This window comes from Elaeis guineensis, chromosome 13 (assembly GCF_000442705.2).
Source record: "Elaeis guineensis isolate ETL-2024a chromosome 13, EG11, whole genome shotgun sequence".
Classification (NCBI taxonomy): Eukaryota; Viridiplantae; Streptophyta; class Magnoliopsida; order Arecales; family Arecaceae; genus Elaeis; species Elaeis guineensis.
The window spans coordinates 6,347,982-6,367,039 of NC_026005.2; the positions used below are offsets into that span (position 1 = coordinate 6,347,982).

The following is a 19,058-nucleotide window of genomic DNA, read 5'->3' on the forward strand; positions in this document are numbered from 1 at the left end:
TCACCAAGCCTCTAACTAGATTAAAAAATGACACACCTATTGTTTGCTATTAAAAAGAGTCACAATGCAATGAAGTTAAGTGCCTAATAAATATTTGGTAACTATAATTTGGCCCATGAAACACCTATTGTTTGCTATTAAAAAGAGTCACAATGCAATGAAATTAAGTGCCTAATAGATAGGCTTAAGAGTATATAAGCATCAGAAGAGACCTTAACCTTTCCAATGTGGGACTATTATTCTCCAGCTATCAGCTTCTCTAAAATAGGTCATCATATTGAAAGAAAGATGTTACTTTCAATTTTAAAATATAACATACCAGTGCATCATCCAACTCACAAACCATTCTACATCTATTTGGTTGACCATTTGATATGCTAAAGGTGAGAGAAATGATAAATGACAGCTTTTATGATCTACCAAATACATAAGCAACAGTATTATAAAGAAGAAGAAGAATATATTGAAACATATCTTTTTTTCATTTTAGAATCTTTTACTAGACCAAATGAGCTCAAGGTTTTCTAAATTGGTAGCCAAAGATTAGAAGAGCATTAGCTATAAGCATAATTTAGCACATCATGATTGAATAGCAAGATGAAAGCATATAAAATTTTCTAATACATGAAATAATCCATCCATAAAAATTTGCAGCCTCTATGAAACTGAGCTTTGTTTAAATTATACAATTAAAAAAAAAAATAATAGAAGAGAGAGCATTTACAAAATGATTAGATGAGGGCATAACAAACTTCTGTCCTGTTTAAGAGTAGACCAAAGCTGGATTCGGAGCATAAATCCTAGCCAGCATGAGGCTATTGCCATTGTCCTTTATTTGGATTTTAGCACAAAAAGGCTATCAATGAGCAACATGCAAGGGTATAAAAGCTATCAATTCTCTCAAACCTTAAAGATAAAGATACTAATCTTAAACATATATTTACCATGGCCTCTTTGATTTTTTTTAAAATAAAAATTATGGAAATAAGGGTGATGCCAAATAGGTGCCCAAACTACTTCTTCCCTCCTTTTAACACTAGCAAGGTGCCCACATTGTGCAGCAGGTCGAAATTAAACAACGGTAAAAACTATTCGATAAAATTATAATAATAACTTAAAAGAAACAATAATTGCAGTTAGAATTATATTATTCATCTGTTTAAAAATTATCTTGATTTCATATGTTTTTCTGATAGCGTATAGATATTTAATACAGAATAAACAGTATTATCCGATGCCAGCATAAATAGTTCTTCGCATCAATCAAGACATGCCTGGCATCATTAGATACATTTGAATTTGATTGTTGTGGAACAAAAAAATAGAAAACCCATCACCCGAAACCTCCAAAAAAGCATAAAAATTTTTTAAACGTTATTCGACCATGAAATTTTTGTAATATACTAAAAATTAGAATAGAGGAAGGAGTTGCACATATAAATATCAAAATTAAAGTACCTTGATCTCATTCTTTTTGACGATGAGATCGTGACTATCTTTCTACACATATGGTGTGATACAATCAATATGAATTTTTGCTTAAAAAGAGAAGAAGTCAATGTATTTTTTTTTTTTAAATTATCGAATCGTGGTTGATAATCTTCTTGTAGGAGTCAACTTTGAAGAAAGCTCATTTTGGATATCTTTTTTGGGAGTTAAAAAAATAAGCTCCTAAGAAATTTGGGCGGAACATGAAGATCCAGATGCAGAATTTTTTTATATATTATCTTGTAAATTCAAAAGTATTTCCAGCACAAACCATGTAATAACTTTTTTTTATGAAAATAAAAAAAAATACAAAAAGCATATATAACGTATGGACTTCAATATGGCATAAATAAATTGAACTAGAATCAATGATAAAAAATCTAGAAGAAATTTTTTAGCCCGAACTTTAAATCAAACAATAAATAATACAATCTACAAAAATATCAAGAACGAAAGAAACATAGCAGTATTTCAGTAAATACCTTATGGGGCAGTTAGACCAAAGAAATAGAGCTCCAAACACAAAATAGCCTACAAAGAACAATGGAACCCAAGTTAACAGTATTTCACCTGAAAGGAATTGCTCTCATAATTTATGCTAATTTTTTGAATAAATAAAAGCATTTGTTTATTGATTTAATATTTGAGATGCTAATTCACTGATTTAATTTTTTTTTCTGCAAATAAATTCAACAAAAAAAGGCATAGCTATATATATTAATTATAATTTCTTCATAATGCAAATATGAGGATGCCTGTGCAAAACAAACATAAAGGTCAAAACTGTACAGTAAGTTGCATAATTTTTTTATGCTGCCAACTGCATAATCCATTTATGGGGTCCTTGAGGCTTGAAAAAAAACTTTTTGATTTTTTTATGCATCACGCACGCATAATTATTCCATGGGAACGCATCCTAAAAAATCCTTACTCATCTCTCAATCCATCCACCCCGTCGTCTCCCCCAAACACACTCCCCCCTCCACCACCGAAGCCCCTTACCCTTCACGACCATGCATCGGATCCACAACCCATGCTCCTCCCTTGCCGGATGCGATCTCCTCTCCCAACCCTTCCACTCCTTCACCTCTCAACCCCTCCACTCTGCCGCCTCCTACACCCCCTCCCTAGCCGGATGCTAGTCTCCTCTGTCAACCCTTCCACTCCGCCGCTTCTCAACCCCTCCACTCTGTCATCTTCTACATCCTCTTTTCTCCGGACCCCACTCCACCCCCAAAGCTCTTCGTCGCCCTGCGACCACCTATCGGATCTGCACCCGAGACATCACGCTTGTCGGATCTCGTTGTTTTGTGTCGATTCCATCGATCGATGATGTGTGCTGAGTAGGTTAAAGCAAACTCCCATTGATGAATCGTGTCGCCAGGAAGATGCGACGATACTGGCTCCTTTTTGGGTTCTCCGCCTTTGATACCTTCTATCATCTCATCCCTCTTCCCCCCTTCCATGGGTCTTGGATCCAACACCACATTTTCTTTTTTTTTTCTTTTTCTTCTACTACTCCTGGCTTCTTCTACCGACGATCGAACCTCCATCTCCAAAACCCTAACACCGATCATAATCTCAAACCCTAACCCATTGTCATCGCCACTCTCATGGATGAAAACCAAACCCTTACCGATGTCGGCCCTCGACCTCCCGGCTGCACCTCGATCCTCCTAACCTGAACCCTCACCATTTAAGGTCCTCACCATCCTCCGCCGCCCCCTCTCCATCGGCCAAACTCTATCCCTAACCCAAACTGATGATGCCGACACCGACCAGGGACCCAACCTAGACCTCAAGTTTAACTCAACCCTATCGGAAAACCAGGTCTAATCCAACCATCATATATATATATATATATATATATAATATTAAATAAATGGATGGAAGGTTACTGTATGTTTTTTAATTATTTTTAAAATATAATGAGTTCTGTAAAGAGGACCACCTGATGTGACATAATCAAGGCAAACTGATTTTTTTTTTTTGATTGACGTAGATTGGGTCTGTGTGAATCCAATCCTCAACAAATCTATAGTAATTTTTTTTAATATATTTTTTTATATGAGAATGATTCAATCGTAAAGGGAATCAACTACATTATTAGATGTAGGATATATGAAACTTTACATTGTAGATACGTGATGTCATGAATCTGCGATGTTTGCCGTTTCAAAAAAATTTTGATTTCCCCTTTAATGTAATTGCGTAAGTTGTCGGGGCATAATCACGTGGCTTATGAATTATCATGGGATCTTCTGTCATATAACGGGCCCCACCACAAAATCTACTACGCATCAATAACATGCTGCAGGACAGCCGAAACCATATGATGGTACCAAACGAGCGTCCTCAAGATCCCCCGGACCCCTGCCCGAGCCCAAAGGAGGCAAGCAAGCGAGCGAGTTCCCGACGACATCCCCAACCCTCAGCGATGCGCCCATCCAATGCGCTGGCGGATGTACCAACGCCCATCCAGCGGTAGCTCTCGCCACGTCCACTCGTCCCGCACCTCGCTGTCGCTCTCTTGCGTCCCCACGTGGCTCTCTCTCTGTGGTTCCCTCTTGTCTTTCTCGGATCTGTGGAGGAGAAGAGGTGAAGTCTGGAGCGAGCTCGATGCTGGCGCTGAGGACGGTGGTGGAGTACTACGGCCTGGAGGGAATGGGGCGGAGGAATGGGATCGCGTGGTGGGACGAGATCGACGGCTCGGAGGAGTGGCAGCGCGGCATCTTCTACGCCCTCTGTGCCGCCTACTCCCTCGTTTCCCTCGTCGCTCTGGTAACACGCCATTCTCCGCTTCTCTTCCTCTACATTTCGCTCTTTGTTTGTGTTAGTGCGGATGCATTAGTTGTTGAGGTGAGAGGAAGGGAGGTTCGGGCTATCTCATTGGGTGAATCGAGGCGCCTTGTGCTGGGATTCGAATCTGTTTGCCCAAAATGTCGTCTACGATAGAAAAGAGGCGTCTTGTTGTCCTCTCTTCCTGTTCTATTGACTGTGGGGAATCGAAGTCGGACCTTTTCCAGCCGTCACTATGAGGAATCGAAGCGCCTTGTGTTGGCATTCAAATTTTGTTGCCCAAAATGTAGTTTTTGATCCTGAAGGAGGCTTCTTTTGGTCCGCTCTCTCTCTGTTTTACTGTCTGTGGGTAATCGAAGTTGGACCTTTTCGCGCCACCTTTTTCGATTAATGGCGGCGCCTCTGGATCAGATTCAAGTTTTTTTTTTTACCCCGAGAACGTTGTTTTTCTTCAAGAAGAAGGTTTCTTTTAGTCCACTCTTTCTGTTTTGCTGCCTGTGTGTAATCAAAATTGGACCTTTCCAGCCATCGCTTTTTCATCAGATTCAAGTTTTATGGCCTAGAAGTTTTGATCCGGAAGGAGGTTTCTTCTCTTCTTCCTCTTCTTCTCATTTTTTTCTATCCCTTTTAGTTTACCAGATGCGGGATTACTCGGGAGTGGGCAGGCAAAATTGAACTTTTGGATGTTTTGAGGCGCCTAATGACAAGGAATCCAAAACAGCCCCTTTCAGCTATCGAAACAATTTTTTATTTTTTACCTTAGGTTTTCAATACCTAGACCACCTTTCTTCTTTGATTTTTTCTTCGCTTGCTGATCCTAATAAAAGCATTCCTAGACCAATTGAAGAGCTTTATGATCTTCTGGTCCTTCGGATCACCCTGTTGGGGCCTAGAAAAGGGATGACACAAAAGTGAGCTCGAGAGGAAAAGAATTAATAAGAGCGACCCTCTACCATAATGGAGAGAAACCTACCTTTCCAACCTGATGGTCTTCTAGCCACACAATTGAAGGTTTCTAGTCCTCCATATGAAGATACTGGTGTGAGATCTGGATTGTGCTATACTCCTGTCGCTGGTGGACAATGGTCGCTGATGTAAAACTTGATTTTTCGTATTTGATGCTGATGTAAAACTTGATTTTTCGTATTTGATCCTATAGAAGTACGAGAACTCTGCTACAACCTGCCTGTCATAGCCAATTAGACACGCTCTCTAAGAGATATGCTTGTAAGTGGGTTCTTTCACTTGAACAAGGATATACTTAGTCTAAGGGTATCTGCCCTGTCAGCGACTATAAGAAAGATGAGGAGAAACAAGAACTATGAAGTAAACTATTTAAGTGAAAACTAGATTTGAAATCACTGGTCCTTCCCAATTAAAGCCCTTCATAGAAAGAATGATGCAAGGTCCATTATGGTATGGATTATTCTAACTAAACACGCCAGAAAACTACAGATCTGAGAAACTAGCCAGAAAGTAGGTGCAAGAAACACCCCTGATTACACTATGCTCAGTTGTTAACCCATTTGGACATTGTCAAGACTCCACTTTCTCTAATTTGAACCAATTATCCGGTCACTTTGTATGGGCGAGCCTTCATTTTTGTGCTCTTGAGAAGGAACTTTTGGATGATTTTGACCCTAAATAGGGCAGGCCTTCTATAGGGCCTCTGGGATACATGCCAAGAATTTGTGTCCAATGAGAGACTAATAAAATGCTGAGCAAAAAGCTTAACAGAGCCAAGTAAAATAGTACCTTAGGGCCTAGTCCTACCCAAGTCAGGGATTAGAACAGCTCGGACTTAGCCTCAAGGTTGGGATGGTAGAAAAACTATCACTTGACATTAAAATGTAATCGTGAGACAGTCTGATGGGAAAATCATGCTTTCAGATACCAAAGATTGGGAATGTGAATATTTATGCAATATTGATGTAATATGGCCTAACAACATTGGATGGTCATAATTTATGGCATCTATGGCATAGGGAGCTCTTGCTTCGTCTTTCCCTTAATATCAAATTTTAGATGTGTTTCGATCCCCAGTTGCTATAGGGAACAAAGGATGAAATACAATATCCTCCATTTAAGTGGTTCTTGCTTCTCCTTGTTCTTATTCCTAACTCCTAACTCCTCCCTGGGTAGTTCCCAATGTTTGGCACTTTTATACGTCAACAAATTCCCTCACGATCAAGTTACAAACTAAGATCTATAACCATATTATGTTAACTGTTTGTATTTGTTCACTCTGTTGGTATGCTTGCACACACCTACTATTTGCTAGAACCAAAGGGTATTTCTGTGGAAACGTCCATGATCAATCATTGTTTTTTGGTGGTTTTCCCCTTTTTGCAGCTGCTCTGTCCACACCTTTGAATATCTGGTGCCAAATCATAGCCCATTTCCCTATTTCTTCAATAATCGAGTTGGCTATCTCTGTGGCATTGATTGTACAAGTTCGTGGAGAAGGCTGGACAAGTAGAATGCGTGCAAGTGGCTTGATCAACCAAAAAAAAACAAAATTATAATAGCCCCCCTAATTGACAAAAGTAATTATTAATGAATTCCTTAGCAATTCTAGACCAACATATGGGTTATCCATAATATAGGTATCTGGTCACTGTTGTAAAGTATCAAAAGTTGGGCTTCCAAAACTTGGGCCTCGAAGAAGGAACCAAATATTTGATGGGGAAGAACCCTCTTTGCAGCTAAGAATTTTAGCTATTTCACTGCCATGGCCAACCTTTCTCCAAGATAAATCAAGGTAGCCTTAGAAAAGTTCATTTGTAGGCCAAAAAGCAATTGCAGTAGTTAGGAATAAGCTTCATATTCAGGACATGCACCTCATCAGCAGGAAAAATAAGAGCATATAGGTGGCAAACTGCAAAAATCATGTCAAGAAACCTGAAATTTACTTTATTGACTTGAGTATGCTCTCTACCATAGATCAGATATTGATGAAAATCTTTGGTAAGTATAGCACTGTCAGAGATGTTATAGGTCACATTATAGTGCATGAGTTTCTAGCTTGATCATGATAAATGCATGACTTATGAGAGACTGATAGGTTGTTTCCATTAAAATCCTTGTTATTTTGAGACTGTAGTCATTCTTGACCTGAGTGATTGTAACATAACTAATGTAAAAAGTACCAATATATCTGCTCTATTTTCTTTTCTGTTTGATTGTAATATTTGTAGTACATATCTCAACACACTTCTCCAGGTAGCAAATATGAGGGATTCAATTACAATTCAACATATTGATGCTACCATCATGATTGATATTCTTGATATCCTTTCTACCAGGTGCAACTCATCCGCATTCAGCTAAGGGTACCAGAATATGGATGGACAACACAAAAGCTTTTTCACCTCATGAATTTTGTTGTGAATGGATGTAAGAACAAGTTTGGATACCTTTAAATATGTTTCCCTGATTTCAATTTTCTTCTACATACTAAGTATTGCTGTATGAATGCAGTGCGTGCAATTCTTTTTGGCTTCTACCACAGTGTATTTCTTCTCAAATCAAAAGTAAGTGCTTCTTCTTGGTTGAGCCTGTCACACTTCTACTGTTTGTATGAGTCTGTTTCACATAAAATTTAATCATACTGCTGCTTAGTTTAGTAGCACTGATAAGAATTTTCTGGTCAAAATCTATATTTATAGCTGCAATGTTTGTGTATGGTTTCATTTCTCTATGTCACAGTAAATGAGAATCTTATTCTTTTTCCTTTTGTTGAAGGGCCACGAAATCTCCTCCTTATTCTTAATGTGTTCTCATGTGTCGTTTTATTAAGCTGTTGGTATAAAGTGTTTATTCATTCATAAGTTTTAATGTATTTGTATGAATCATTTTAGGGCAGCACATGGATCAGGCTGGTTAGCTGATGACAAAGCCTTGATAGATTAATATAAATTAACATAAGAGTAGATATTGATAGGAGGACCTGGGATATATGTGCATCCTGCTTGTGAAGAAATTGAGCTTTATTATTTTCCTTTAAGTTCCTGGATCAGTGATCAATTCTTGAATCTTTGCTAGAGAAGTTGAGCAGGCCCATATATGGTCCAACTTTCTTTACTATGTTACTTTGGTTTGGGCTTATATTTTGATGCAAAGATTGACGTTGAGGTTGTAGAATCCCATTAAATATAGATCGGCGCATACTATTCCAAAGAGAGGTAAAGATTATTGAAAGTAGCTGTTTCCATGCGATTTATTTTCTGTCTAGCTTCCTTGTATCTAAGATTTTGGCAAGAAAGTCCTCTTGTGGGGAAAATGAAGAAGCTTGAATATCAGTCAGTTTGTAGATGGCAGCACTCGCTGAACTATCCCGAACCGGATGGTTCAAAACATCCTAAACCGTACTAGCAGCCCATCAGTATGGTTTCGGTATAAAATTCTGAACACCAGCAGGAGGGGGAAGGAAAGAGAGGAAAAGAGAGAGAGGGGAAGGAAAGGACGAGGGAGAGGAATCCTTTGGTTGCTGGTCGAGGCGGTTGGAGGGCTGCTGTGCTCGTTGGAGAGCCAGCAAGGAGGGGGGAGGGAGAAGGAAGAGAAGGAAAAGAGAGAGATAGAGACAAGATGGAAGGAGAGGGGAGAGGGAGATCGAGCCTCCAGAGGCCCATCGGAGGTCCGTCGAGGCTTGTGGAGGCCGGAGTTGGCTAATCTAAACTGGGGAGGAAGCTCCCATTTCAATTTTGTTCTAGGTATCGGGTGAAGTGGGTAATATCATTGCCGACTTTACTAAGATTTTTTTATTTTGCCAACAAACAGTGAGCCGGCAAATCTATTGTTAACTTCACTTAAGCGAGGTCGATCAAAAAAAAATAAAATCATGATCGATGGAAGGCAGGGGTGAGGAATCGGGCCTCTACAGCCCACCGACGGCCACCGCCATCATCCCCACCTCCTCCTTCTCCTTCCCTCCTCATCCCCCTCCCCCTCCCCCTCCCCCTCCCCCTCCCTCCCTTACCTTCTCTCTCTCCCTCCCATTTTCTCTCTTGGTTTGGAGTTCCTCGCTCCTTTGGGAGCCTCCATCACCCTCTGGCGACCACCACCAGTGTTTCTGTCATCTCCCTCTCCTTCCCTTCTCCTATCTCTCTCTTTTTCTCTCCCTGATTCTCCCTCTCCCTCGCTTTCTTTATCGTGTCGGTTTGGGCCCGCTATGGAATGGTACACTGGCGTGTCGAACTGTACTGCTAGCCACTCGGCATATGGTCTAGTTCCAACATAACGAACCTTGGTAGATGGCATTGACACTCTTTTGATTTCTATATTTCTGTTGCTTACAATGATGCTAACTAATATGACAGTCCAATTGACACTATGCGAAGCTTTAATGGAAATCATGGAACTAGCATACCTAGGATATGGAAACTTTCAGTGTGGTGGTGATTACTTTATTTGCTTGTGTTGATAATGTGAGGCCTGATTCTTCAGCTGCTTGACAATGAAGCTACACTTGGTCAGTTGACTGACCTAGTGTTAACAATGGCCCCAATTAGGAAAAAAAGAACTCATGCACCTCGCACTTGAGTTGGGGAAGGGGAGGAAGACGACTCCTAATATGAGTCACCCATCTTCTCTAAGTCTGATGGAAAGTGGACTCATCTTCTTTGAGTCCGGTGGGAAAATGGACCCATCGATTGCCCAAAGTCCTTGTAGAATTCCTGATTTTGCCTATAAAAGAGTCCTTTATCCCTTCCTCTAGAATTTGGGTTTGAGGTCTCTCGACTAAGCTGGATTTCTAGTTCCTTTTATGGAGGAGTTCATCGGCATCTTAGGTGCAAGATTTTGCCAGCTACGAAGGTAAGGTTGCTAAACCTTTCTTCTTCTTTCTTTCTGGTTTGGGCATCGCCGTCGCTTGGATTTAAATAGGGGTGGCAATCGGGTCGGATCGGATCATAAACAAATCGGGTCATAAAATTGTCAACCCAAACCCGACCTATTTATTAAATGGGTCAAAAATTCAAATCTGAATCCGACCTGTTTATTAAATAGGTAATCCGATCCGTTTAATCTATTTATTAGATAGGTCAAATTAGGTTAAATGGATTAACTAGGTTAAATGGATTAAATGGGTTAAACAGGTTAGACGGATTAAACATGTTAAATGGGTTAAACATGTTAAATAGTTCGGGTTAAATAGGTCAGAAACATGTTAAACAGATTTTAAACAGGTTAAACGGGTCTTAAATAGGTTAAATAGGTTAAACAGGTCGGGTTAAATGGGTCAGAAATAGGTTAAACAAGTTAAATAGGTTAAATGAGTTATCTGACTCAATCCGACCTGGATATTAAACGGGTTAAACGGATTAAATGAGTCCGATATCTAAAATCCAAATCCGATCCAATTATTAAACGGGTTAAACGGGTCGACCCATTTATGACCCAAACCCGTTTAGCCTAAATCCAAATCTGTTTATGGTGGATCGAACACGGATCGGGTTGGTGGGTCGGGTCATATTTTGCTAGCCCTAGATTTAGATTGGCAAGCTGCTAGATTTGGACATAAACAAGGTCTATCCTATTTCGTGCTTTTTTTCCCTTGTTTCTTTGACCACCGCCAGCTGTGGTTGCCATTGAGGTTGTTGCCTCTTCACTGTTGGATGTCATTGAGGGTTGCCAACCATTGGTTTCCACTGACATGTTTGAGAGGAAGAGAGAAAAATGGGGAAAGGTCCCCTGTTTTGAAGAAGAAGAGACTTTTTTTCTCTTCTCCTCTACCTTTCCCGCTCTTCTTTTTCTCTCTGTGGATCATGGGATTTGCGGAAGAGGGATTCAAGTACTTGACGGTAGACCCCTGGTGAACCCTAGCAGAGGGTTTTAGATAAATGATTTCCACCTTATGGTTTTTATTTTCATATTGAGGTAGGTTTTGTAAAAGAACAATCCTTTGGACAAGAGAATTTTGAGCAGTTTTCTTGACACCCCGATTCATAAATCAGGGTGTGGATTGATACTTGTGTATTAAGTTCATCTTTAATAGGGATAAGAGTCCTTGGACATGATGACACACACACACACATACATACACATACGTTTACTTATGCATTGCATGGTCTGTATTATGATGGATATGTGATTGCCGATATGATTACTTATATTTTCTTTATTATATGCTTGTATCAAATGTTGATGGCTTTTCAGATGGTTTGGATTATAATACCAGCTATTGAAAATCTTGAAAGGAATATAATATTATGTGGTATTTTCTTGGTATGGTTGAGATTTAATAAATTGATAAGGGATATTTGGACTAGTCACGTTAAATTAAAAATAGCGTCATCATGGGCAAAATATGGCACTGTGAAAACATGGTATTGTGGATAGTGCACCATGTGCTGGAATATGATGCTTTGGATAGCCCCACCATGGGCAGAAACATGATACTTGAGTTTGCTAGTCACAAGCTGGAGTGTGATCGTGGTTAGTCCAACACCTTGAAGATAACTGTTGATTGGTCTGGATTATGTTAATGAGATATGGATCATAAGACATATGAAACCATAATTAAGTAAAAGGATTTTGCTAGTATATTGCTTTTGAATAAGATGGATATTTAATGGTAAATGATGCATATTTTTGCGCATATCGGTATTGAGTTATATTGGATACTTGATATGAGATTTTGTGGTTTATATTCTCTTTGATAGTGTTTATCTATTATTTTTGAATTATATTATTATATTGGTGTGTGTGTTTGGGGATTCTTACTAGGCTGTAAAGCTCACACCTCCTTCTTCTCGTTCTTTTTTTAGAGTTATAGGATGCATATACTTAGCTATGGTTGGAATCATAGTTGAAAGGATTGAATAGATAAGCATCATCAATACTAGTTGGGTAATTGAGTTTTGTAAATTATATAAGTTTTGTAAATTATATAAGTTTTGTTAATTGAGTTTTGTAAATTATATAAGTTTTGTTATTTGTTAATATGGGTTATTTTATTATGACTTGAGATCATTAGTGTTCACGGATATTGAGGTTGTAACGGATTTTAAGGCCTTGCATATTCTTTAGGGCCTTGCCCTATGGAGTGTGCGGCTGTGTCGCGTGGCTACCCCGGGTGTTGGGTTCAAGGCATGACAGATAATTTGAGGAAATCACCATTAGAATGGATTCTTGTGTCTTTTAGAAGATGTTGAGGCAGACGAAGTAAGTTTTCTAAAGCTAAACAATGTGTGTCGGAACAAGAAGCAAACACAGTGTTTGAGGCCACACTTTACTTCATCTTAGAGCCTATGGAAGGAGGATACTTATCAACCATCTCCAGTTTCAGTTAAATAATCTCGGCGGAAAAGAAAACTAAGGTGTCATGAGCTGCAAGAACTCTCATGTCACCTCCATTCCCTTTTGATGCTGAGCCTCTTCTGTGCTGTTTGTTGCATTACAATAGCATCAGATCTTCGACAAATGAGATTATTTATAACCAACACAAAAAATACAGGAGAAGAAAATAAGTATCATGTCAGAAAGTGAAAACAAATGAGTGCGACAAACTATTGATATCTAAAATCATGATACCCATGTGACATTGATTGCAAGGACTGTGGTGCTAAAAACTCCAATTTGTCTTAATTTTGTGAAGGCATCTCTTTTCCAGTATTGACTTAGTGTTTTCCAGTTATATAATGGTTTCTGGACTGTATCCTTGGTGCCATATGTCATAACTGAAGAGATAAATTAGTTCCATAAGGTACCAATTTCAGATGATTTGCAGATCCATGAGGATTACATTAATCAATAAGATTGTATTTTATGATTTAATTTAACTATGTGATTATGATTTCATATTTTGCTGCAAGTAGATAATTGCTATGAAGGCCTGAGTATGTTATTATCAGAAAATAGGTGTAGCAGTCCATTGTATCATGAGTTTGTATCACATGTCAATTTTTGTCTCATTTTGTGCATGGATTTTCACAAGCTCAGTGTACCATCTTAGTCATAGAGGTATTCCCCATGTGTTATATAGCATTCCAACACTTAACCATGCATATGATTGCTTGTCCAAAAAGGCAGATGATCAACCTGATCTTGTCAGAGGTGAAAGAAGTCAGCAATATGTTTGGTTGCTTCCTTTTTGGTCATTTCATGGAACAGTGACTTCGTCCACTTTTAGTACTAGAATGAGACAAGAAACTAGATTCATGCACATCACCTCTCAATTAGACATGAAGTCACTTGAGCTATTCAATAGCTTGTCGTCATATTTACAAGTCAATTTTCAATTGCCTTCTGTACTTCCCTTTAAAACTTAATATGCCAAAATATCTTATTGGTTTAGGCTCTTGAAATGGCACTTCTAGATCTTCCTGGTCTTCTGTTCTTCTCAACCTACACTCTACTAGTGTTATTTTGGGCAGAGATATATCATCAGGTAGTTTTATCTTATTTTTTACATGATATTTCCTAGTTAGAATTGATGGAAGAGCTATTTCTGATCATTTTATATTTGCATTCAGGCTAGGAGCCTTCCAACTGATAAGCTCAAGCCTTCATATATGATAATCAATGGGACTGTATATGTCATACAGGTAAACGGGAATGTTCAGGAAAAAAAAAGTTCTGAAGCATACAAGCTTGAATTAACTTACCTTTCCTTTTTTTTTTTATTTTTTCAGATTTGCATTTGGATATATGTCCAAATAAGTCCTAAGCCTGCTGCGATTGAAGCTGCTAAACTCTTTTTGGCAAGTAATGATAAATAATAGCATATCTAGTTTGATATGAATTCTCAGTTAAATCTTTAAATTTTTGCCTTTCTTTTATTCATTGTTTAGTTATCTGGTTTTTTGGATTACTCATTTCTGATTAAATGACTTCACAAAAAAAAAACATAGAGATAAGAGGCTCTCTTGATAGTTGTTTATTATTATTATTATTTTTAAGTAACTGTGGATGCACTGAGATGATTATATGGTTTACTGCAATGCTTTTGTTGCAGTTGTTTCGTTCTCTGCTGCTTTGGGATTCTTGATATATGGTGGGAGGTATTGGTTCTTATATATTAATCTTTTGAACTATCCAAGATTGACATTTTGACCTGATCTTTCTAGCTATGGTCTCATTTAGACTCTCATATGATTGAAGGCTGTTTTTTATGCTGAGACGCTTCCCGATTGAATCTAAGGGTCGCCAAAAAAAGCTGAATGAGGTAGTGTCAATCTGTATAATTACCTTAATTTGCTTCCTTTTTTTCTCTTTTGGCATTATTATGAACATGAGCACCTTTCTATCTATCAAAAGTAAAAGCAAAAGCATAGCAGATTATCTCTAGGCTCTGCCCTTTCGCATGTGGTGAGAATTTTATCAGAGTCTATGTCTTCTATTTGTATCGGTGGTCCATAGATTCGAGGAGCTCATCATTTTAGTTCCTAGTAAGAACTTTTATCTTTATGAAGTAGGGATGTGTTACCATCCTCTCATTCAACTTTTGCTTATTCTCTTATAATTTTTAAGGCATGAAATGCTCATATTATTATTATAAAATAGGAAAAACAAAGTGCATTATTTGTATTTTTTGTGAGGCTAGTTCCTTGTGTCAGGCTTAGAGGCTTCAAGGTAAGAAGTTAATCATGTCTGATTATGTTGCATTAGGGGTATGTTAGGACTAAGTTAGAAAACGTGCATTCACTGCAAATAGCATATGCCAATAGGTAATCTGACCATGTCAATTGTCATATCCACATCTGGCTGTAGTTTAGATCTTTTGTATGTTTATGTAGTATGTTTTAGCTTATGTAAATCTTGCATATGGATTTATGCACTTGTGTGGTCATTATTCAGAATTTTCCCTGGATTCAGTTACAGACAAGGATACTAATGCATGATGTATACCTTGTACTAAAAAATACGCTGTAGCTTTGGAATGGTTATCCTTTCATAGTTTCTCCCTCTCAAAAAAAAGATACTTTTCTGGGTGCAAGTTGCTAAATAACATTGAAATGGATTTGTGATCTGATACTCATTGTCATCTCCCATAGCGGGTGAATTGTTGGCTACCACATGCAAAACCATCCTGAACCAAATGGTCAAGAACTGGGACAATTCGCATGGTTGGGACAGTTCGCTCCCTTAAGTAACCCCAAGCCCCCCTCCTCCGTATGGCTCCTTCAAAGGTTTCGACGACATCTCTCTCTCCCCCTCCATGTCTCTCACCCTCTCCTTCCCTCATTATCAGAGCTTTGAAGCTCAACAGGACCCGACCGAAGGCTCCACCTATGATGGCGACACCGACGCTCCCATTGATTGACACCGATGGTGATATCCCTCGATCATAGCCAAACCCAGGCATGCCTCTCTCTCTCTCTCCCTCCCTCCCACCCCCCACCCCTTTTCTCTTCCCTTCTTCTCTTCCCTCCTTCACTTCTTCCAGGATTAGGGCCCTAGTTTTCTCTCCCGCTCCCTCTCCCTCTCTCTTCCCCTCCCTTCCTCCTCCCTCTCCCTCCCTCTCTCCCCCTCTTTCCTTTTCTCCTCCTCTCTCCCCCTATTTAAGTACATCCCAGCATGGCGTAGTACGGACCCATGTCATACCAAACTAGTCTCCTGCTGGTATAAGCCCCCGTATCGGTCTGATGGACCTTGATTGTTAGTAACTTAGTATTAGTCGTCTCTTCAAAATTCTTATTAGATCTGATAAGAATTTTTATGTGGAGGGAATTAGATTGGGAGTTGGAATTGTTGGAGGCATTGCTTGGTGAAACTGGATTAGGATGGAGGTAGGATTTCTATCTTTTTTGGGTTGTTGTTGAGAGGGTGGGGGTGTGTGAAGAGTTAAGACTTTCTCGTATTTGTCTTGTCATTAATACATATGATGAAAAATGATTTAAGAAAAGGTAAATGCATCATGGTTCACGACTTCACATTAATTCCAGCCACTCATATAGACAAAAATAGAAAACTTAACCTTTATCAAATAAAACCAGACCCGTTTCACGAAATTAATCATATCATCAAACAAATAAGAAACTATAATATGTGAAATGAGTTACACCCCAAAGCTGGTTAAAAAGACAGTAAACTAATATTCGAAAAAAAGGTAACTAAAGCATCTCTAATATCATATAAAGCAGTGTGAAATTGATAGAGAAGGGGAAAAACTTATATAAACCTATTTCCCAATTTTTGAAGGGTAGTTGGAAGTGCTCCAGTATCCTTATCTGTCCATCCACATATTAAAAATCTGGGAGTTTTGAACTCGGAATAATTACCAGAAAAGAAGAATGAGGAGGACATAGAAAAAGCAGCATGCAGCTTGCAGTCAGGATGTAAGCATAGATTTTTGAATAATGAGCTGCCTTGCTTCTCTGAAGCTTAAGCCTTGGGAGTAAACTTCAGCAAGTGTTTTCACCTCCTGCCTTTGGAAATTTGGCATCCAATCTGTGTGAACAATGGAGCCAAGGAGGCAAAAAGACTAACGGATGATAGAAAAGGGAGGTTTGGTGCTTGCTTGAGTTTCCCATCAGCAGTTTGTTGGGAGTTGGAGGGATTTGAGAGTGGAACTGAGTTGGAGGGCCATGGAGTAGGGAGACATGGACCCCCACACTGACTGTACCCTGAATGTGATGCTTGTATAAAGTAAAGGGTTTTGAAGTATGAGTTTTGAAGTAGTAGAGTTTATAAATTTTGCTGTATGGGCAACACCTACAGACTTCTAGAAGACAAGAGGATAGAGTGACCCCAGTATATGGGTTCACAAGTTTATTCTTCTGATGGGTTTGAGACTCATGGAAGCTCGATAATGGAGGATTTGATTGAGTTGGTAAATGAGGCTCAGATCCTCAATTTGACTATGGATTTTTAAAAAATGCATAAATGTCAGATCCTCTTAGTTAATGCTTTTGAGTCTGTTTGTTTGCATGGAACTCTAGCCGTATGTCATGGAACTCAAAGAAGTGAGCGAAAACCAAGTGTTTTAACTATTAATATCCCAGAACTTATGCATCCCACTTACGTAACCACCAATACACCAGTAGCGAACTCAACAAAGTGAGTGAAAACCAAGAGTTTAAACTATTAAAATCCCAGACCTTATGGATCCTACTTACATAACCACCAATATACTTCTTGCAGTAACCTCAAGAGAATACAATTCTCGTAGCATGGCATAAAAACCATCCTTCTTGCCACAGTTTCCCATCCTGGTGACTGACTTTAGAGAAATGCAAACCACATGCTGTAGCTTGAGACAACCACATGACAGAAGATTCAGAATCAGCTATCAGGTCCATGGTCCTGGTTTCTATACTTGAAGCTTGCATGAATTTAACACATTTTTATGCTTGGACTTTGAAGAAGTCAGAGCAAGGCTTGATTTGAGCTTGGTCCAGCATAGCCAAAAAATAAAATAAAGAAAAGAGGGGTTGGGTGTGGGTCAGACATGTATTGACTTTTCCTGGGTCCAGCCTGAAGATTCTAATCATTCAGCAGACCTTAACCACACTCCTCAGGCTATTGATTCCCTAATCGATCAGGTTCATGTTCATCTCTTCATCTGGTTTTGCTGTGAGAGCCTTGCTATAGAGGTTCGTTTCTCTCTATCTAGAGCTCAGCATCATGCTAATACAATTTTTGAAATTTAAATTATGATACTTGATTGAACAAACTGTGAAGTGTGAACTAGTTAATATAAATAAGAAAATCCAAAGAATCTCAGAAAAACTGATTTGCGGTTTAGCTGTTAATATGAAGATATTTTCATCAGCAAGGTATTCAGTTGTTTGGTTGATTATGATAGTGATTTATGAAGGTCATTCTTTTGGCAGGTTGGTTCTGTGACTACCATATGCTGCACATGTTTCTTGATACGGTGCTTTGTGGTAAGATCTCCACTTTCTAATTTCCCTCTTCCATACTTTTATTCAGAATCAGCTGAAAATGCCTGGTCCTATGGGATGCATGTTGTAAGAGTTCTCATTAGTTATTCATGGAGCACCGGTGGTCTTGGCTGCCAGATGCTTACTTCCATCTTACAGCCTATATGGTGCAACCATTCTTGACAGTCATAGCATCCATAGCCATATTGATATTATAGTTTACCTAGATTATTATTTCTACCTGAATAAGTTTTTGAGTTGGTCCCAGGTTGCCCTTTCTGCATTTGACAAGGATGCTGACCTTGACGTCCTCGATCATCCGATTCTGAATTTAATCTATTACATGGTAAATCAGTGATCTTTTTGCCATTTTACATCAACTTTCCACAAACACAATAATTTTATATCTATGTTTTCAGCTGGTCGAGATCCTCCCATCAGCTCTAGTACTATTCATCCTTCGGAAGCTGCCCCCAAAGCGAATTTCAGATCGGTACCACCCCATCAATTGAGAGTTTTGTCGGGGTGAGGGATATTATTTCGGTAAGTGATTTTGATCTATCAGAGAATAGAAATCCACCAATCTAAGTTGCTGTTTTGCTTTTCTATGTTGTTTTCTAGTCAGGAATTGGGTCTCAGGCACTCATTTGGCTGTCATGGCGCTGGTGGAACCAGTTAGATGCAACATGATCATTTTTGCACCCGGCTAATCTGTGGCATTTTTTTTTTTAAAAATTTTATGGGTGAGCTAATTTAAAACTTAGCAAAATCGCCTCTTTTGTTTATTAGGAACCTTAAGTGAGTAATCATAGTAAATAAAATGTTCCAAAAGAATATGACTTTTAAGAATGTAATTGTCAATACCAAGGCACCAAATGCACCTTAATTTTTTCAGATGCGGAAATAAATGCAAGAATTTTCTTGCATTAGTTTTTTCAGTTTTCA

At 38.8% G+C, this 19,058-nt stretch overlaps 1 protein-coding gene and 1 pseudogene across 2 annotated transcripts; both read left to right on the forward strand.

Moving 5' to 3' along the window:
* Positions 1-3,995: 3,995 nt before the first annotated feature.
* Positions 3,996-19,058, forward strand: LOC105056815 (tobamovirus multiplication protein 1). 2 transcript variants are annotated; one of them, XM_010939138.4, is made up of 12 exons: positions 3,999-4,269; positions 7,593-7,683; positions 7,768-7,820; positions 13,583-13,675; positions 13,761-13,832; positions 13,920-13,992; positions 14,243-14,288; positions 14,389-14,452; positions 18,063-18,116; positions 18,382-18,459; positions 18,533-18,638; positions 18,735-19,058. In XM_010939138.4, the coding sequence occupies exons 1-11, from the start codon at positions 4,108-4,110 to the stop codon at positions 18,623-18,625; spliced, it is 879 nt and encodes a 292-aa protein (XP_010937440.1). In that variant the 5' UTR covers positions 3,999-4,107; the 3' UTR covers positions 18,626-18,638; positions 18,735-19,058. The 2 variants fall into 2 exon arrangements, with proteins under 2 accessions (XP_029123861.1, XP_010937440.1); XM_029268028.2 differs by lacking the exon at positions 13,583-13,675 and having other exon boundaries at positions 3,996-4,269.
* LOC140853252 (uncharacterized tatC-like protein ymf16) lies at positions 4,277-7,584 on the forward strand (annotated as a pseudogene).